At 39.4% G+C, this 21,973-nt stretch overlaps 2 protein-coding genes across 4 annotated transcripts in view; one reads left to right on the top strand and one right to left on the bottom strand.

The window, feature by feature from the left end:
* Nucleotides 1-6,856: 6,856 nt before the first annotated feature.
* On the top strand, nt 6,857-18,232 carry LOC117966118 (R3H and coiled-coil domain-containing protein 1-like). Of its 3 annotated transcripts, none has more exons than XM_059008365.1 (9): nt 6,857-7,007; nt 8,674-8,788; nt 9,446-9,583; nt 10,295-10,874; nt 11,112-11,287; nt 12,603-12,673; nt 13,305-13,400; nt 14,062-14,205; nt 17,055-18,232. In XM_059008365.1, exons 4-8 carry the CDS (start codon nt 10,362-10,364, stop codon nt 14,172-14,174), a joined length of 969 nt encoding a protein of 322 aa, XP_058864348.1. In that variant the 5' UTR covers nt 6,857-7,007; nt 8,674-8,788; nt 9,446-9,583; nt 10,295-10,361; the 3' UTR covers nt 14,175-14,205; nt 17,055-18,232. The 3 variants fall into 3 exon arrangements, with proteins under 3 accessions (XP_058864348.1, XP_058864349.1, XP_058864347.1); XM_059008366.1 differs by having other exon boundaries at nt 6,858-7,007; nt 9,473-9,583; nt 14,062-14,184; XM_059008364.1 differs by having other exon boundaries at nt 6,858-7,007; nt 14,062-14,184.
* The window catches only part of LOC117971682 (lysyl oxidase homolog 2B-like), a 57,160-nt gene continuing 49,985 nt past the window's right edge, over nt 14,799-21,973 (bottom strand). The window contains exons 11-14 of the mRNA XM_059008363.1: nt 21,162-21,277; nt 20,731-20,867; nt 18,836-18,947; nt 14,799-16,643 (exon numbers count right to left, since the gene is read on the bottom strand). Of these exons, the coding sequence (XP_058864346.1) occupies nt 16,573-16,643; nt 18,836-18,947; nt 20,731-20,867; nt 21,162-21,277 (436 nt within the window). The 3' untranslated portion in view covers nt 14,799-16,572. The remainder of the gene's footprint in view (nt 16,644-18,835; nt 18,948-20,730; nt 20,868-21,161; nt 21,278-21,973) is intronic.

Raw genomic sequence — 21,973 nt, 5'->3', positions numbered from 1 at the left:
TTTCCAGACAGCGCTATAGATGAAACATTGCAGTGGTTTCCACCAGGTACCAGCTGCTAGAGCTGTTAATAGGACTGTGACGTGAACAAAGGCACCAGGATGCAGCAATTTGTCTATAGCGTATTTAAAACATGTGCCTATCTTTAACATAAAGAAAACCTCAGCCCGATAAAAGGTAGACCGTAATAATGTCAATAAAGCTAATAAGTGGTAAGAAAATTGATTTGAAAGCATTGGTTAGCACATTTGGAATATAGCTGGAGGCTGCCGGACGCAATCTCGTGTAAACTGCAAGGGGCGGTTATCACGGGCAGCTTTTACTTCAGCGACGCGTCTTTTAACACATTTTTATTAAAAACACCAGCGAGGAATGATATCTTGACCCCCCCCCCCCCCCCCCCCCTCTGTATAAAAACGCGCAATGCGTGTTCTCTGCATGTACGGTTTACTTTGCGCTGATGTGTTTAGACAGAGAGGAGAGGCAGCAGTGCTCAGTTGTAAAATCGCATCTCGGGGGTAGGGGGTGGGGTTCATGCCGTGGAACTCGCAATTGGAAACACTGTGATTGAGCCGCTGAAATGCTGTTTACTCCCAAAGGCTGTGCTTCACAGCTAAGTGGCACTCGTGTGCAAATTCCTTATGGAAATGTACATTTCCAATGCATCAGTTCAGACTTTGCATGAGAACGTTTGGCCGCTGCTTTTCTGCCTTTGGTGAACAGGGGTCCTCAAAATCGCACAGTAATCGCATAGTACCGGAAAGGTTCAAACTATTTGTATGAAATCAAGACTTTGTCGGATTAGAACCAAATGCAATCTGAGATTTCTATAGGAGGCTAAGAGTGTGTGATACAAGTCTGGTGAATTCTGGTGCAAACTCAAGGCTCCTATTGTGTTCACCATTTAGAGTGTGACAGACAGACAGGCATGATCAGCACAGACCAGACCCCCCTTTTTAAATGAAGACCCTAAAAACAACAGGCTTAAATAACTAGATCTCATTGGCCTAAATAAAATAACTGGGTAATTTTACTAGACATTACTTTTCTTGAAGAGTAAGTAGCTTCAGATGTAAGGTGTAATGCTATGACAGTGCAGATGCCCTGCACATGTAAATGGGGTTTATCTGTTTAAATCTGGGTTTGTGCTCCCTAATTAAGATAAGTGTGGAATGTGGCCTGGCGTTAATTGATTGATTGAGTATCAATCAACCCTGGCCACATGCCTTGAAAAAGGAGCTGGAAAGCCAGTCCTTTGTTCTTTTGTTCTTTCTTACTCTCAGCAAACAGAGACAAATGTGTGGAGAACCCTCACAGCTGCGTGCGTGAGCCAGGGGGAGCAATGGGTTACCACTGTGTGTAGGGCCGGATAACTGCTCCTCTCGAACACAAATAAACTGAGTGGGATTAGAATCCACAAAACTCTGAACCCTAAAGCACGGCCATGGCCCTCGCTGAATTCTGTAATCTGTATTTTGATCTTTTTGGTTTAGCAGTTCCTGGAGCGGGACCCTCCTTTTAGCAGAGGTAACGCGGAGCCGGCTGCTGGGTCAACTTTTATTTCCTAGCTTTCGTTTTACTAGTTCTGTTTGTTCAGTTTTTTTTTATTCTGAATGTTTCACTTCATTGCAAATATTTGTAAATAAAACCTGCATGTCTGAATGGTGTGTCGACCGCAGTCTCTCTCCAATCTTACAAATATTAGCAACATAAATTACAATTATTATTATTAGGTTATTTGGCAGACACCTTTGTCCAAGGCGATTTACAGGTGTTACATGGCAAGATCACAGTGCAAAAACGATATTTAAATACAGCATAGTTTACAGTAAGTGCAAATACTACTAGAATACAATACGAGATAAGAAGTAACAAGTTAGGATTAAAACAATTTGTATCTCCAGTGATATACTAGTAGTGCAACAGTGCAAGGCTAGTTTTATTTATTAGCATGGTTTGAAAGGAATGAGAAAAACAATACTGGAGCAACAGCACACAGTCAGCTTCGTTGGAGTCTCTGACACCCCCTCAGTGAATTGGGCGATTCCTCCAGTCCAAGCACCTCAACAAACCCACCTTCTCCTTTCTGATCTCAAACCACACACAGCAGTGCATTCCAGCTCAACGTCTCGCAGGTCTGTTCCAAAATATTGATTTTTCTCCCGAGGAAAAAGATGAAGAGGTTTCATTGAAAGCAGATGGATCTGTGGGCCACGGGAATGCTTCAAATTCTCCTCAAGGTCTGATGCACAGGACCTCAATTTGGTTATGCGAGCATGAAATATGCACAACATGGGCCAGAAATATTGATGTGTGTGGAATCTCTAATTCCCGTTATTTTCCAGCTCTGGTTATTTTAAGTTTCTAGTCATAGACTCCAGCATAAACCCATTCCTAATGCATTCTGATGTGAACACTCATAACTTTCTAATGACATCACGGTTTTCCCATGAGCACAAGTCACATTATTCGTTTGTCGATTTTAAAAAGCACATGGTCTCAGGGACTGTTACCATAAAGAGCAAGTTACCTTGACATATTATTTCTTTGCTCATCGTTCCCTCGTATTTGTATGTGGTTCTCGGTTCTGTTGATTCTATATTGAGTTCTCATTTTCCTTTGTCTGTCTTTACCTGTCAGTGAGGTATTCTTGGAAATTCTAATTCAAATCATGTGACAAAATGGCCTTTGAACTTGGCTGGTCATACAGTCAGGAGAGTGCAGGTCGCGTCCTGGCTGTGCAAAGTTGTCGGTCTTTGCTAGGGATTCAGGAGGGAGCGGCGCACTGAACCACTCAATGATGGCAAACAACATAAAAATACAAGGGAAAAGTGGAACCAATAAATACAACGACATTTGTAGCAGCTACGTACTCTTTAAGGAATTTATAGTGTGCTCGTGGCAGGTAAAAGTCAAAACGAAAGTCTGAAAAAAAAAGATCAACGGCAAAAACCATAAGCGATTGAATGGAAGCTGGCATATTATCTTAACTACAGACAAGCTGTTTAAAGGAAACTGTCCTCCCTCCTGCGTTAACCACGGTTGCACTTTCTCACCTTCGTCTCTGAAATCTAAAGCAACACACAATAAAAGGATATAGCTCCGCACAGACCGCTGTTATTAATCATCCTCCTCTTTTATTCGACACAGAACAGCGCTCAAGGCCAGCCTGCGAATATTCATAATTAATCATGTGCCGTTTCTCCGCATTCAATGCATTTTGTACGCTTTTGTTCAAAAGCCTCTCCTCAAAAGAAAGCATATGTCTGGAGGAAAGAACTGCCAAAGAAAATCTACTGGATGGCCGCAGTTCACATTAAACACTGATCTGAAATCATTATTCATAGCGTGTATAATGGGACTTAAGCCTGTTCGTTTAATCAACGGTCATGGGTCATATCCACTAAGAATTTAGCAGAACATGCCCCCACACCCCCCTCCCCCAATAAAAGTATTTCCTGTACTGTGATACATACATTATATATTTAAATCTCTATCCGTCTTTCAGGAACATACTTATAGAATGATAAATCTACCCATGCCATGTGTGCAACAAGCACAGTATATACAGAATGCAGCCAGAACTCCATCTCAAGGGTCAAGACTGCAGTTGAGTTCAGTAGAGTTTGCCAAGGTAGTGCCACGCCTTCGGAGAGGAATGAAACCATTGTTACATTATAAAGCTAGAAAGGAACAACTTGGTTCAAAGAAGGAGCGGTTATTGTTCTTTGTACGGTAAAACCTTTCTAATAAGGCTGGTCAAGGGACCAACAAGTGAGGTTTTACTGTCGTTGATTGTTAGTTTCATACCCATTCCTCTTTGAAAACTGTCCTTTGCACCTGTGTCAAACTGGTCTTCACACACCGTGCTTGCACAAATGCTTACTCCTTTGACGCTGTTTTCTAGCAGAATTCAAGCTCTAGTTCTTGTCTGGGATATGTGTGTCCCATTTGTCTGGGTTCCATTAGGTTTGTCACTAGACTCAGGTATCTTCTTAGATCCATAGAGCCATAGAACTGTCCATCCTTGTTGATGATATTTTTCGGGCACCTTTCAGTTATTTTCTGCCCTTTACCGTGATCAGAACGTAGGTGTGATGTCATAATGAAACTTTTGGAGTTAACGCACTGTGACTGTTGCTGTCCAGTGTGGAGTTGTGAAAGCACAGGTAAGTACTCTTTATAGTATTCTCTATTGTATGTACTTGTAATTCTGTAACAGAGCTTGTGTTCACGTGAGTAATTCATCTCTAACTTAATCCAAAACACTCAATTCTGATGTAAAACTATGTTAAATGTCAAACACGCACGATAAAGAATTGCTGGCCGTCTAGCTGACTTGACGTCTCATAATTTTTTTATCTCTGCGTACTATGTAACTAAATCAGTAAACTAAAACTAGCAATTCCTCCTAATGATTGGTTGAAACCGCTTTATTTCTGGGGTGGTCAAAGTTGGTATTCCGGTCCTGGTCTTTGTTCCAACCATGTTCTAACCCATTAACCCTCTATCCAGACCGTAAAGCAGTTCTAACTTTACCTGTTATACCTGGAGTGGCGTGGCCCTTCGGGGATGTGATTGGACATCCCTGCTTTACACTGTACCCTAATCACAAAACCTTACAGACCGTTTCAAAGGGTTGTTTTAAAGACTGTTTTTGAGAGGTTATTAGTGGACGTTTCCAAGCGCTGTTTATCTAATTAGGGCTGTTTATAAACAGCCCTAAATCGTTTAGAAAGTCTACATACGGGTACCACTGTATAACTAAGTGTCCACCTCAAATAAAACCATGCCTGCTGTGTCTCAACTCACGTGTTTATTTTTCAGAGTTGGAATAAAACCCCAGCCTCTGCACAATGTGTTTGCCTCTGGTCTGTAAACGTTGCTGTCAGGTCTCAGTGTATTTGGTGAAATCGATTTTGATGTTAGTGCTTCCCATGGCAGACCGAAAGCATTCAATAGCCTCTTTCTCTGGGAGTCAAGTTAACAGAAAAATAAAACACTCTATAAATCCTCGGCAATAAAGGTTCATGTACATAGCGGCTTTCTCCTTTTGTTGACACGGCTGCAGCCGTATATTATTGCACTCGATCTGGGAGTCTCTAAGGAACGCACAGGGCTAGAGGATATGCTGATTGCAGCATTGCTGGCTGGAGCAATTTCCTTTCCAAATGATATTCATTGTCAATGGCTCTTTACTGAGGGGCAATGTTAACACAAGGGCAGTTGCATGGTTTGAGGTTACCATTGGTGTGACACTGAAATTGTATTACAATTGCATGAACCAACACACACTGCTGATAACATTGCAGTACCATGGCACTGTATTCGTATGAGACAGTGTGCAATGTGCAACATCTTCTAAAACTCTGCTGTGGACCAATTAAAAGTGCTGCTATTTCTTCAGTGTAAAGAACTGGTATTACAATGGTATCTCAATGGTGTTTTCAAACGGTTCTGCCCTTTTATAGACATAAAGAATAGAGGATTGTATCAAACGACCAATGAGATTTTAAAGCTAACCGCTCCAACCACAACTCTTTATACTGCAGCCTAACTATAAATCTGTTCAATAGGTTACCGAACCTGACTATTTAAATGTTCAGACTTGTATCGAAACCTTTCTTTCAGTAGTATTACAGAATTCTGCCGTTGAGTGCTGCTTACACGGCAACTGCCACTGCGAAATTAAGACAACGCTTTTAAAGACCGTAAGAAATACGTATAGGTTTAAATGCGGTGAGAAGCCACTGTTTACCGGTGGAAGATGACGGCTGCAGAGGATATTGTCAACGCACACAATAAAATCTAATGCTACAAAAACAACGAATTAGTGCTCAATTTAGAAATACTAAAATAAATGTTACAAATGTAACAACATTGTTTTGACTGGAAGTGTTTTCAATTGAAAGAGACTTCTAGTTGAAACGTTAGTCAATTGAATGTACTTATGTGCAGCTGTAAAGGTATACCCCTACAAAATGGGCCAAGAATTGACCACGATACATAGTTTCCAACAATGAGGGTGACTTGGCTGTTTTTACATGTTTGAAATGTTTTCGTCTGATTGCTTTTTACAGCTCATGCAAACAAATCAGTGCTCCGATTAAAATTCCCCAAGATAGAAATCAATACAGATGTAAACACTGTTCTCGTACATTGAGGTGTGCATACCGAGTATCTCCAAACAAATAGAAAATAGATGTACAACACACGTCACAAAAATGTAAAGCTGCATTTACTTCAGTGATTGGATATGACGGCTGACAAACTCTATTGGTGTTTTCAGAGGGAAGCAATTAAACTGGCCCTCCGGCATGTCTTTATATTTTGCAAGGAAACAAACTTGGTTTAAAATGAACCAACAGCGCCACCTGGTGTCACGATTATGCCATTGGCGTGTTAACATGTTAGGTGTAGTTAAGGTTTTAAAATCCAGTTTCCTAGCGTAGGTTTCAAAAAACCTATGAAGGTACAAGACTATAGTTGTCATGCTTTTGTAAGACTGATTTCAATTCTGTGGGTAAACTGAAATTACACTGCAAATTTGCCATGATAAACTTTTTTTTTTTTTTTATGGATGTGGTTTGTTTATAATAATACTATATTCCAGTATCATACTGTATAACTATTTATTGCATTTTGATTACTGAAAGCTCAGTGTATTTCGTGTATTTGTTATTTTTTGCAACGTGTGTGTGCAGTGCTGTGGCATATGTTTCTATAAGGGGAATCTTTCAAATATAAATGAGCCAAACCCAGCGGGTTAATAACAAGCAAGTTGACTCTAATTATCACCCTGCACGGCTGGCTGAAGTTTTTCCTCCAGCCCTGTAGGTGGAGCCACTGCAGCACAAGAGCAGAACGAGACACCCCAGCGACAACTCGGGCCAATGTATCTACTTGATGGTAGATTTGAACCAGCTGGTTGTGTTGACATGACAGTCGGGAAGCGAAAAGAAGACGAGCACACGTTTTAGTCGTTTAGGAAAACACACAGTGACAGGAGGTAATTCCAATCTACTTCATATTGCCATGATTACAAACGGCTTTAATTTGATACAGATATGTCGTTCGAGATACTTAAACCGAGCGAGGTGTCTCTGGGTTTACAGACTGTGATACTACACAGTTCTGTGCTGAGAGAGTCGTGGAGGTTCGTGGTTAATAAAATATGTTTTGCTATGGAAAGTGAAAGCTTTATCGTGACCGGTACTTTATCAGCAACGGTCAATGGGGCTTTAAATCAAATTATATCGATATGGAGTAAGACTAAGCTGTTTAAATACCTACACATTTACTGTAACTTCGCTGTATGGAGGACGAGGATCTGAAAAGACCATAAGCGAGGCTGTCTTAAAATGTACCTCGAATTGCGTTTCACACAAAGCCAGTCGTTTGATTACACATTTTCAGGTCTAGTATGTCTAGCTACACATTTTCAGGTCCAGTATGTCTAGCTACTGAGTTGGCCGTTTCTTTAATCGGAGTGATTAGGGAATTGGGGTTACTAAATTGACTTTTTTTTCTTTTCTTCCTTCAGTTCAACTCAGAAGCAGTTGAAATAAGTAAATAATAACACAATCATAATTTAAAAATGTAACATTATGTGCAATATATATATATATATATATCACAATAGGGACTCGCTTAAAAAGCTATCTTGGCTGATGGTACAGTATAGAATATTAATTATTAAACACATAATCAGAATTATTAAACAAGTAATCTATAAGCTTGTAGAACAAATTGTTGTGCTGTCAACTTGCTGAGTACACTGCTGCAGTTTTGAACTTATAGAAACATATATTTTCCGGGACTTGGTAACCTTACAGAATCAGTCACACCGGGGCAGGGCTGTTGTGGGAGCTTTGGTCGTCTGCTTCTATCCAATAGGATTTGGACTAACAATAAAACACCGTCATCTTTTTTGCGTTACATTACAACAAAAATAACTCAGACCAATTCGTTTAAAATGGTTTATTAAAATCTATGTTTGACAAACATTGCATAAAATACCGACCAACCATCCTTAACCAACGTACTACACTAAATTACAGTAGTAATACTAAAATCTGTACTAAAGTACCGACCAACTCACCATCGGTAAAGACCAGGTTTGAGTCAAAGCCGCTTCTTAATACTGAAATGTCTTATTAAATAATAATAATTATTATTTATTTCTTATTTATTTCTTAACATTTGTTATTATTATTATTATTAATATTTATTTCTTAGCAGACTTACAATTGTTACAAGGTATCACATTATACATTATTTCACATTATACAGATATCACATTATTTTGACATACAATTACCCATTTATACAGCTGGGTTTTTACTGGAGCAATCTAGGTAAAGTACCTTGCTCAAGGGTACAGCAGCAGTGCCCCCCACCTGGGACTGAACCCAGAACCATCCGGTCAAGAGTACAGAACCCTATTAATTATGATTATTATTGCCATTTTTACTCAAGTCTCTTTTTTTGCATACTACTCTAGGATTGCACAAGATTATATTTGCCTTGCGATAAAGCATTGTATAGATTGTATACAGTATAGAACTACAGAAATAATACAGGCGGCAACATGACAAGCGTGCTGCGCCGTCTGTCGAGAGTTTAACAGTTTCTGCTTTTTTATTTTTATAATTCGTATTTAACATTTCATTTAGGCATCCTGGCGTTTGCGTGTTTAGACGGCGCTTACCTTCCGAAGCAGGAAAATGAGTTTGTCCACAAAATCGTGGAGGACTTGGAAAACTTTCTACAGGAAAACGACGAGAAAAGGTAAATGAAGACTTGTTTATTAGGACTAATGATGATAATAATGATAAGGCGCCTCGCATGTATCCATACTACTTACTGCAGTAACTGTATGATAATTGATTTACCTTTAAAACACTGATAGCTGTGCAACTGTATTGTATGTTTTTTATACTGTAAGTCTACTGCATATGCGTGACTTTTGCAATACATCATGTACGTTTTAGGAAGTGACCGCAGCTAAAATACAGACAGTACTGCTTCGGACAGTTTTTTGTTTGTTTGTTTTGGTGCTAATAAATGCCTCTGCTTTTGTAAATTGTTTGCTGATGTAGTTTATTGTCACAACCTGTCGTGCATTATTTATACAGCATAGCTAGTTTCTACTTTGATAAGAAGCCGTTTGGACACGCGTTGTTTAGCAGTGCCTGCGCTTGTCTGGCAGTCCCCTCTCTCTCTCTCTCTCTCTCTCTCTCTCTCTCTCTCTCTCTCTCTGTGTGTGTCTCTCTCTCTCTCTCTCTCTCTCTCTCTCTCTCTCTCTGTGTCTCTGTCTCTCTCTCTCTGTGTCTCTCTTTCTCTGTCTCTCTCTCTCTCTCTCTCTCTCTCTCTCTCTCTCTCTCTCTCTCTCTCTCTCTCTCTCTCTCTGTCTCTCTCTGTCTCATATGCCGTTTTCTTTTCCAGCGTGTTGCTTTTTCCTCCGCTCCCTAGCCGTCTTCGCTACCTGATACACAGAGCTGCAGAGAACTACGAATCTTTAAGCACCTTTTCTGTCGGGGAGGGATGGAGTCGACGCTCTGCGGTCTGCCACTCTGAACTCAGGTAGAGGGTGGTGCAATCTGTGATACCTTTTTTTACTGTTTCCCCTGTATATGCAAATATTTTAATTCATGAAGAATACATGTTTGAAAATCTTACAAAAGTTAACAAAAGTAAAATTGCCTGGTGGCGGCCCATGCACCTTTTGGCTGGCCGCCCTGGTGGCCCGTGATCACATTTGGATTCGTGACCACCTGTCTAACTCGTGGGCCACTTGGTCCTGAAGTTTTCCAAAATGCCCATTTTAATTTTTCCATGTGGGGGTTAACTTAGCCGAATAACGTTAGTGTCACTTTAAAAGTTTCTTTTCAAGGGCTCTCCAACAAAACAATAATTAATTTATGTCTTATGTTCACTAGTATTCTAAATGATTACAAATTCTGTTACTCAGTCTTACAGGCTCCCAGATTGCATGCAGGCTTTTGTAGTTTTGCCCTTCAACTCTGTTGATTCCTCCTTTTTTTTGTACTGTACCACAAAGAACATCAAGGTGATGGACTAGCGCACCAGGGACCACCAGTGGACCCCCTTGTTTCCTTCTGCTCATTATTTCAGGGTATAATGTAGGACTCCCGTTGCATAGCAGCTGGAGCTGTTCCAGATTCCGTAGCGTTTAATTAGTCTGAGCCCCAGATCACAATTAGCACTAGCAAGAAAATCTGGAAAGGCTAATACTGAAGTTTTAAATAAGTAAGTTGTTTATTGATTTTATAGGTTGCCCACTGAAGATGACACTGAAGAACAAACCAACTTAAACCAGAAGCACAGGGAGGCCAGGGAGATGCAACGCTTCAGCAACAGCAAGCCGCCAGAGAAAAGAAACTCAAGGGGCTGGACCAACAAGCGGCCCGATAAAGCCATCTACGTTCCCAAGGCGCTGCGACAGAAGATGGAGAAGGAAAGCGACGGAATCGCGGACGACAGAAACAAAATGGATAAGCCCCAGTTCGACACCTCCGAGAACAGCCCGAGCACCTCCGAGGATTCCTTCACATCGGGACTGTCCGCGGAAACGGACGGGGAATCTTCGACGTGGATCAAGGACTTTCCGAACAGCAGCGACTCCAATCAAGACACGGTGTCGGACAGCACGGACGAGTCGGTCAGCGAGCAGGAGACCGCATTGCCCGCTCACAGCAATAGCAGCTGGATGAAAAAGTACGGACAGACAGCTGATTACTTCATTGCCATGTCATTAGATGATAAACAGGAAGACCACGACAGGAGCGCAGATACAGCCTCGAAGCATGCAGAGGACAGCGAGGACGATTACGAAGGCTATTTTCTTAAAGAGGTTCTTTTATTAGATTTTTTTTTTTTTTTTTTAAATATTACCGTAGACTTTCTCCTTCAGATCAATACATAGTAGTATTTTAGATTTGTTTACTGGTCTGTTGCAATTGACTGAAGACCACAAGAGTATCCACTGTACTACACTATTTGTCTTCAAATGATACCTGCAAGTTATGAATGCATGTGTATGTGTGACTGCCCTATGAGCTGACCTCGCTCATTTGATCTCCTATTTTAGATCACAGCTTATCTGAAAGAAGCAGACGAAGTCTCCATTGAGCATGCCCAGTGTGACTACTCTTGCTATGGAAACCCAAGGATTGAGCCAACGGAATTTGGCCACGTTATTGAAATATATGACTTTCCAGCAGTATTGAAAACCGAAGATATCCTGGACGCGTTTGCAGATTTCAGGTCAGAGAGTGTGCTAGTCTTGGTATAGCTGGAAGCCAACGCACCCCGCAGCCACTGTCCGTGTGTGTCGGTTAACATTTATCATGAATTGTTTGAAAATGCTGAAAGCCCTTTAGGTGATCCTGACCCTGTGTGTATTACTAGCATGCACTGCAGGGCGGAAGCATCTGACATTAGTGTCCGAAACCTTTTATTCCCCATTCTTTCCTTGTCAAGTATTTAGTTATTCTGGATCACACAAACAGATACAATTTAGAATTCAATTATTTTATACATATACACACTAGCAGCAGTTTGAGCTGTTGATGGTTTTACTGTGAGCTTAATTCGATAAGCCTGAGGCTCATTGATCTTAGTCCTTATACACTGAGTGTGCCTAACAAAAACTGATGTTGATAAAACTACTGTGCAATGGGAGCCTGTGGCGGAGTATCTCGCCCCTATTTATTATTATTTGTATTTGTTTGCGGCGCGGATAAAAGCGCAGCGTCTTTTGGTATTGTTTCTTATATTTATAATTTAAAAACCCCGTGAGGATGCATGACTGATCAGCTACTGATTATTTAACTAGCTGCCAGTCATGCATCCTTACCAAATGCGTGCAGACTGTGGCCGAGGGGTAATAAGATAATTAACAGCTAGTTAACCCCTCGGCCAGAGTATAAGAACCTGCAGCTGTCCGTGCTGCAGGGTTGGGGTGTACAGAGAGGAGGTACAGGGAGATAGATTAATTTGGCCCTCGTGCCCTTTGGTTTCTGTTTTGTTGTTTTGTTTAAATCTTTTGTTTTGTTTATTAATAAAATCAGCTGAACGCCGTTGCGTTCAGTTTCACCCGCCCATCCATTGTTGTGGTTCTGTTACTTCCTGGTCCGTGACGTCACCACACCTCACCACTGCAAGCCATCCTGCCACAGAGCCTTATATTCATCCCTGATGGCCATTAATACATGCTTGTTACTGTTTTGAATGAACCTGCCAGTGATGATGTTACTAATGCAATTAGGATGGAGGAAAATCTCTGCTTTAAAGTCTTAGATCAGCAAGCTTAACAGGTCCTGATTTAGCGCTGATCTCTGACTACTTTACCTAAAGTAACAGTGGCTGGTTCAAGATATAGTGCTAACCAGGGTCTGTGAATCCAGCTGTTTAACTGCTTGTTTAAACGGATCCAATCAGTCTGCACGGCAGGCGTCCTGGTTTGTGCCCAGCCTCTCCAGTTAAACCAGCAGCCTTTCATTAATTTCCGGTTGTGCTTCACCTTGTCTTTGTCACTGTATTGGAATCTGACGCATTGTTTTTGATTGTTTTTATACAGTGAAGGAGGATTAAAAATTATGTGGGTGGACAACACTCATGCCATGGGAGTATTTTCAAGTGAAACAGCAGGTATGTTTTTTTAAGCTTTGGTCTTTGCTTTATATATATATCTAGGCAATGTGAAAATCCTAAACATCACACAGTAATGCTTGGCCACTGGTTTTGTAAAGGATTGCTGTTATTGCTTTATAGCACCAACAAGACAGAAATATGTTGGGCTTGTTGCCAGATGCCTAGCTTTTTTAATTTGTGAAGGATTGGTGTCAATATAATGGTGGCACCTGAGAGAGAACTTACATCAACTTTCATGTAGTAGGGATAGATATTCCAACTTTTCATTAATATTTCAGAGGCAAATTCCAGACTTTCTTGATCATTTTCTGATGTATTGGCCATTCGTTTCTGACTGTCTTCTGAGTCCAAAGTGACCTGCGTGATGCAAAAAGCCCCACTCTTTCACATTATACCCAACACCCATAATGACACAGCTTTTACCTAGTTTTACATTTGGGCTGGATTCAAGTCACTGGATTGGCCAGTTTCCAGAGTTTGTTGAATTTAATGAATGGAAAATGGACCATAGCGTTTGTTATTTAGCATCTAAACCTTGATCAGTACGATGATAAAAAATATAAAATATATTCATTTGGTTAAAATGTTGCTGACCTTTCATTAGTTGTGCTTTGTTGTGGTTGTTTAGCATCGCAGGCTCTCACCATACAACACCCCCTGCTGAAGGCACGCTGTTTATCCAAAGCAACCAAGCAATCCAAAGGAAAAGCATTAAGACGTGCAGGTTGGTGTCTGACTGTCATTCTGAGCGTGTCGCTGCACACCAGCAATAAAGAATGAGTCCAACTCCATTAAATGGGCGACATTGTGCTAGATCTGTGTTCGGTAGAGAATATGGAACCAGGTACCCATCAATTTCAAGCTCCGGTCTGGTAGCCTAGCGTTACATTAATTGCATTAAAAAGACGCCGACCATACCAGGTTCTCCTGCCTTCTCAGCTTCGTTAGTATTGATAACTAATTTTAACCAGAACTGCAGTTGTCTGTTAAACAGTTAAAAATGGGTGTGCAGCTAAGAAAGAGATATATGCTCACCACTAGTCCCACATATTGCTTCCCATTTCATGAACCTCACAGCTCTGGCTAGTGAATTAGCCTGCGCATGTTGTAAAATTATGTTATTTTTTTTCTATGATCACCCATAATTTTAAAGACCCAAAAAAAAGAAACCCATTTCAGCGGTAATTCGTTGTCAACGAGGGACGCTGCCTCAAATCGGAGTAATCATGCCCAGTCTCCAGCGAGGATTACGTTTTCAGTGGCTTTCTCAAATGGTTAACAACAAGCTGTTCTTAACGCTTAAGCTGTGAGAATTAAAAGGTGGGCTTCTATGGATTTGCATTGTTAGGCAGGGCTGTTCTCCTAAAAGGTGTTTGTTGTTCCAGAGTTCATGCAGCCAGTGAAGCTGAGGCCGCGCACGGATACAGTGGTGGCAAAAAGAATGGTAACCAGAGCGCTGGGCTTGCAGAAAAGAGGCAACCGAAGACAGATGTTCTGAGACTTCAAGAGTAAGCAGAGAGCCCCCACATGTGTGTGTGTGTGTATTTGTTACCAAACCATTGGATTTATCGTCTGGGTTTTAATAGATATTCCAGGTCTCCTCCGGTACCTTCGATTTTGTCCGTTGCCACGTATACCGAGAAAAGAGTGTGAATTTCCCAAACGCTATGCAGTAGTCTCTTGCTAATCGGTTGGGACCGGACCTTGTTGAGATAAGTTTGGAGTACTGATCACAATCTGTACCATTCCAATCAGCTAGTTTTTTTGTGTTTTAGGATTTTTTTTTATACATATATGTCATGAAAAATCGTTTGTGTAACCCTTGAAATAAAACATAAGTGTTGTATGCATAAGTACGATATTAAAGTTTTTATACTGCATGCATTTCGGTATTGTAGCATGGTTTGGATTATAGGGCAGTTGGAACTACCTGGGTCTAATGTAACTCCCCTTGTGTCAAAGAAATTGAATTTAGTAGTGTCGACTTAAACTTATTTTCTATTTTTTTTAATGAATATATAACTCGCCTTTTAAAATGAAGACTTGTCTTTTGATTCCATGAGATTTATATTACAGTGTAGCCAAATGAAAAAAAAACAAATAAAGGGCAATAAGCAAATACTGCTTCATAAATCATACCTTTATTATTATGGAGGGGAAAAAGCACAATATTGATTTCATTCAAGTATGTGCATACATAACCATTTGTCCTCATAAAACAGAGGATCACATTGAGCACCATTTAAACATTTACAAAATAAGCAAACAAAAGAAATCTGTCAACACGCATACCAGTTGCTGCTTTTAAAAATGTAACCAAAAAAAAAAAAAATACAATGACAAAACAGCTATAAATCCCTGACTTTTACAACAATAAGTTACGTATAAATGCTTGTTATAATAACAGATTAGATATTTAAATCAAGACTAGGAAAAAAAATAAAACAGATATACAAGAAAGATTGTAAAAAAAAATAATACAAATTGAAAAAAGGGATAGGTGTAGGTAAGACTTAAATGAAGGTAGACCTTCGGTTTAATCTTGAAGTCCAGAAGAGAGACACGGCGAGGAAAGGCACACTGCAGAGAATAGTTTGGGTGACTGCTGTTTCGGGGGTTTAGCTGGATTGGGGCAGTGTTGTAGCCAGGTATCTGTGCTGCCGTCTAGTGGCACACGGTTGCTATTTTCAGTCAGTGGGACTTTTTATCTACTGTTGAAGGTTTCATCGCTGACACTACAGGTTCTGTGAGGCACGTTCGGTGATATTCAAATGTAAATCAGTGGTTGACCTTTTAATGGGTAGTAAACTTGTCACTCCCAACATATCACATGCTGTATGTTCATGCTGCCCAATACTACCTCTCTGTGCATAGAGATATACATGTGGCAGTCTGGCTGAGTTGCTACAGTGTGTACAACACATACCTTGCACATTGTAGATCTGACTTGATATCACGGCTCAGAGATATAGATGAAAGAAGTAGGCAAGTACGAATCACCCCAATGTGAAACATAAAAGAAGCCATCGCCTTTAAGTCCCAATTATTTCAACTAGTTTAACTGCCAGTGCAAGAAATACTTAATTTTGGCGTGCAATACACAGCTTCTTATTGGAGTGCTACTTTACATTGGATAGGAACATTGAATTCCAGTATAGCACCAACTACCTGTTGGTACTAAATCGTATGACTTATCAAGGCACTGGACATATCATTTTCCACTTTCCTAAATTACATTTTGTAAGGAAAAACTCAGCGCAACTATGTTTTTACTGCTTGGGTTATCAAGCATGAACTGGCTTTAATGCTTTAAAAATCGAAAGGAAAAACCCCAGTGGTTTAAAAAAAATAAAAAATAAAACATCATCCAGATTTCACAAACAAAAACAGGGCTTGCATTAAAAAGTGCCTGTCGATCCCCACTGCTTTCCATTAAATTCAGTACAACCTGCTGTAAAGTTTTAAACTCATATGTAAACGTGACTGAAAAATTGAATTACAATGTAAAGCATAATGCCCACGTTATATTTAATACTTCAGATGCGATCCCTTGTTGCCTGTTTGTTTTCTCATTATTTTTTCACCCTATATTCGGGCAGTCTGTGCAAATTGTACTGTACTTCTAGGATTAGGTCATTCCATTAATCCAGACACCTAACCTGGCAATGCAAGCCCAGCTGGGACATGTTTTATTAATGTAATACAGGGAATGAGCACCTTGAACTAGCCAAATGGAGAAACTGTCCAGCACTGATTTAAAAAAAAAACCAAACATTTAAAACATTAAAAAAAGGGATTTAAAAATAAAATGACTTTCTTTTTCTTTAGTGGTTGGGTTGATTTGCTTGAGCCTCCTGTGTACGTCGCGTTCAGGCAGCGTCTTGGTCCCTCTTTATTTACCTGTGTGAAAGCTGGTTGGTTTCGAGTCCGGGGAACGTACTCTCTTGTTCAGCGCTAAAGGAGCCCCCTATAAAAGATATCATAAAACATTTGTTAAACAGCTGGAAACGGGTTAATTGGGCAATCGCAGATATGAAACAGATGTTTAGAATACTTTTATTGAACTTGGAAAGCAACTTCGAGAAACATGCATATTAATAGATATGGGGAGTACGTTTCCTTTTCCTTACGTCATTTAAGGTAGTATTGTGCAGTTAGGGTTGTAGTATGTTTTAATTTGCTGTTGGGGTCTGGTTATTGTTTAAGACAGCTGCTGAAATTCTGTTCAGTTTTCTAAGCAAAAGTAACCTAAAACAACATTTCTGGGACCTTTAGTCATAATGTAAAATGTGAAAGTTGCTTGTACATTAAACCTCTAATGCAATCTGGTACTGTTAACGTGTAGTTCCTTGTTTTAATACAGATCTTTCTTTTTCAGGACATAGAAACCTGCAGTAAAGAACCATGGAAGCAAATGCAAGAGGAGACACCACTGGCACGCGTGAAATAGACCATTTCAAGTTCACGTATGTCGTTTTTACTTTGGACATACCAACACCAGTTGCCAGGAGTGGGCGCAATAAATAACGTTTCTTTAAAACTGCATGAAGAAATCCATCAAGTGAAACCAAAGTGGAGCAAAAGGCTGCAAAATCCATGCCCAAGTCTGGTTTCAGATTGTTTGAGTGAGGCGTATTGAAGGGGTGCTTTTTAAAATGCAGTCATTACTATTGTAACTAGTTTGTTATTTATTCATACCCTTGATTTACAGGGTATTCTACAAGCATCAACAAAGGGATGATGCATCTACAAGTTTGCATCTCTATTTAAAGTACTGATACCTATGGTGAAGAATTTAGGGACACATTTATTAGCCGTTTTGCAAAACCTGTGCACCATTTGTTTCTCAAAAGAAAAATAATAATTTAAAGAGAAATTTGGTCTGTACTGTCTTATACTAGCTGTTTCAACAAATTAATGAAGACAGTAAAATCAAAGTCTTTTCAACTAATAATACATTTACCAAAGCGTCTTGCAAACGAAGAAGTTGAACATGCGGTAGATCCGTTTTTGTGTGTGTGTGTGTGTGCAGTGGACCATGGACTCAGGACAAACTGTTAACCTAAATACTGTGAATACAACCAGTGACAACTACTGTAGCATCAAATGCACTGTGTAAGTAGGCAGTAACATGATTGGATTCAACAAAAAGTTTAACAGGTTATTAGGGAGGGTGTATTGATTACAACACATATTGCAAAAGAATTCTATCGGTGAATAGATTAGTGAGAACAGCATGCAAGAATAATGTTATCTACATGCGAGTTCAAGCCTAACCTGTTTCTTACTGTGCAGTTCTTACAGTATGTCACTGACTGTCTCCAGTATTATTCTAGCCATCTAGGTAACAAACATAAATGTGTTTTTGCTACAAAATAATGATTACAGTAATGCCATCAATAGTCCTAGCTTTTAATGAATGGAGAAACAATTTATTTATTGCCAGCTGAATAAAATACATGGCTTAGGTTTTAACAAATCGTTTTACTTTTATAAAAAAAAAAAAAAAAATCTACCATACTTGTATTGTAGATGTAATCATTTCAATTAGCGCAATTTACAAACTAGCTACAGACAGCTGTGTAATTATTTCGGGTAGTCTTTAACTACGCTGGGCTGTTTCAAAATAGCACATGGTTTGTAGACGTCACTGCAAAACAGTATTTCTGATCCGGGTAGACTTTGATTAAATAAAGATTTGGGCTAAATGCATCAAAAAAGCATCTCCATGTGAAAAATATTTGGCACATTTGCCACTTTCCTGGCTCCACTGCAGATTACCAGGGATAAAACAGGATCCTCAATAAGAAACAGGACATGTTTTTAATACTTGTGTGTTTTAAATACCATGTGAAACGAGATGGTGTAGGTTCATCGAACCCCTGATAACATCTGGCTGGGTTGTATGCACTATATTCTGTATTGTTTTTATTGTCTCCATTTATATTATGGTAATTTTAAGTAGAATTGTTCAGCCTTGTGTAGAACACTCTTAATGGATACTGAACTCAAAAGCGTAGGGTGTGTTGTTTTTATATTGGTTGTGTTTCATCTGTTGAGATGGGATTTTTGTGTATAAATACATTCCCAATGCTGCTCCTCTCTGCTTACCTGTTTGTTTCATTCATTTTTTTAAAATGTATTTAAAAGAAAGATTACCTGTATGACAGTTGTACATCCAGACTCTGTGTCCATCATATCGACACCGGCATTTCATCACGTTGTTCGAGTAATCAGACTCTGCTACTTCATAGTTTGGGTTTATAACAGTCTGAAAAGTTGAAAATCAAAAAGAACAAAATTTTCTGGATTATATTGCAAATACCCCTTAAATGCACACTTTAACAAGCACAATAAAATATGTACTGATTATTGTTGCACAGAACACTTTGAATATTTTGTTTATTAGGTTACTAACATTGGGGCAAAATTCTAAAAGAAAATAATTTAACAGAACTACAATGTGACTCCCAGACCTATTAAACAGTCATTGGTGTGCTTCTTATTGCTCTTAAAAGCAGTTTTCCTAATCTACACTTATCTATGCAGAGCTAAAATGGACTGAAAAATACAATGACAGTTTTGCTCAGTAGGTGGTGCAACTGAGCAACATTTGAAACCAAAGCCTGACCTTATTTAGTGTTTGACAGTGAAAGATTGCACGCTGTGTTTTTTTTTTATTAACATGGGAACTTGTTTATTTTTTTGGGTGTCGCCACATAGAGTGCGTGAAGACTTTAAACCATTCATAAACACACCGCTCTTTGACTCCCAAAATAACCCCAACTTTTTATTACATGCCGCAGGGGATTGAAAGATAATCTAGTAGATTTTAAAGTATTTACTGAAATACTAAACTAACATTAAAAGTACCTTACTGGAACTGAATTCTGTATTGATCAGTCCAATATACATGTATTTACATTAGATCAATTCAAATAAACATTTTCTTTTGATGAATGCTGCACTGGAGAAAATAAACGCTTCCAATTTCCCTAGTTTCAGGGTTATATATTTATTTATATTATGTTTCTTTAAACACATTTACCATAATTGAACAACATAATAACTGTAGACAAAGTAATCTGATCCATGATCCATGATAAACTATACAGGGCTTATTTTCTTGCCTGATATTCTTAGAAACTTAAAGGAACTTTTTAAAACTGCTCAAAGCTGATCATGCTGTTTGAAGAAAACTGAATGCTGACATGAACTATAGAAAGTTGCCTCCAAACTTCTCGTCAATCTGACAGTCCATAGTGCAGTTTACTGTTCAACAAGCATATACCTTTTTAGGATCCAGCAGGAAGTAAATATCTGACACAATTCCCTGTTTCTGTGTCCTGCAGTATCCAATATAAAACTATAAGAAGTGAAACGTTTCTCAAGGTGACAGCAGTCTGCTTGGTTTCGTTTCTTGTTGATTGATCTCAGAAGGTATGATTGAGTTTGTAATGGATTGCATGTTTCAATCTATCAGGAACTAGCTGCTACCTTTGTACGGTAGAAGAGGATTATCTATCATTTAAACAGTGATGGATGTAAGTAGTGCTGTGTTAAAATGACATGATTTTTCACTATTTTTCTTAATTGTATGTAGTAATGTTAAGTACATAAACTCCAGCTGAATTAATTCAGCTATGGCCAAAGGTTTTGCATCACCAAGAATTTTAGGATTGAGACATAAAAAATAAAAATAAAAACCTATATGAACATAATTTAGATATTTTATTTAACATCATGTAATCAAAGAAACTACAAAATGATATCACAAAAGTCTACCGGAAGCTATACAGTATTTCATGTTAGATTTCGGAAAAAAAATCTGTTTGGTGTCTGTTTTTTGTTTATATGGAAAACTACAAAGCAGTATGTAATTCAATATGTTAACGTAACATATTTCAGCAGGCTCCATTTGACTTTATGAAGAAGAAATTTCAATAGGGTGATGCAAAACCTTTGGCCATAGCTGTAGTTAAAGAGTGGTGGTGTTTATATCTGCCACCGTTTCATCCTCCAGATCTTACTCATAGGATCAGCGTATTGCATACCTGGAAGATGTAATCTCCCGGTTTGAGATCCGTAATGTCAATCCACTGACAGTCAATGTCATGACGGTACACATCCCAGCAGCCCACTGTGATTCCTTGTTCGCCAAAATTGGCGCATTCGTACCTTTTAGAGATGCCTACAAAAAAAACCACAGACGCCTGTTTAGTATGGAGACAGCATGAGAAGGTGCAGTGCTGCATGACGTATATAAAGTTTCATAGAAGAATGATAATAGGTTGGCTTCGAAGGCATTAGCCAAAACGTTTACCGATTAATCAGTCAAAATGGTATTCATTGTTGCAAATTCTAATGTCCCTTCCGTATGAGGCTTGCTGTTAAGGCCACATTTTGTGGTCCCTTGGCTGGCCTCAATAGAGGTTTCTCTGTACATCACAGGCACTCCGCTGTAGACTGCATGGAATGCACTCACCTTCATCACATTCCGTGTCCTCCAGACAGAAACTGGCTTTGTGTCCCTCGGCCACCTTGGATCCGTTGAGGTTCAGGAGGTCGTAGTGTGTGAAAACTTCCATGCTGTGGTAGTGTCTGGAAATGAGACAAACAACTCTTAGACAGAGCGGCCACTTCACTGAGAACCAATTCAGTGTTATGCAGTATATAAGGTCTAGAGAAGTTCGGGGTTAGAGGAAAATAATCATAATTAAAAGGAGCTTGACAGTTACCAGCTGGAGCATCTGGAAATCAAAGACCACTGTGTCACATGTGTTTAACAACGGATAGCCAGCATTAATGGGAAGGATTCAAATTAAATTACACCATGATAGCATATGACTCACGCGCCAGACTTTCATAATCTTGAAGGTATTTTTCAAACCCGCAGATAACTTCCTTTGTAACCAACATCTTGAACCTTAAAGTCATGATCGATTCCAAAACTGCTATTCAGCAGTGTCGTTGGGGTTAAAGCATCTCACTGGCTGCAAACAATGCCAGTCATTAGACAAAGCAGCTGGTTGGTTACTGACAGGAAAGAAGTTGTTGAAAGGGGTGGGGACTCTCCAGATGAAATTGCCAAGAAAGTTCAAGGCTGAAAGCCCGGCTTGCAAATGTAGAACCAGATATCATGTTTTAAAATGTTTGCTAAAACAGGTATGGATGGTGGCTCACCGAGGACATCGGGGAAGAAAAAAAAAAGTGTTGTGTCAAGATACTTTGAAACATTGAGATCCTCAGATCATTTATCTTGTGATCTCGACAGAACACATTCTACTTCTTCCCACT

Source organism: Acipenser ruthenus, chromosome 37 (genome assembly GCF_902713425.1).
Source record: "Acipenser ruthenus chromosome 37, fAciRut3.2 maternal haplotype, whole genome shotgun sequence".
Classification (NCBI taxonomy): domain Eukaryota; kingdom Metazoa; phylum Chordata; class Actinopteri; order Acipenseriformes; family Acipenseridae; genus Acipenser; species Acipenser ruthenus.
This window is presented reverse-complemented; position numbering and strand designations above follow the sequence as displayed.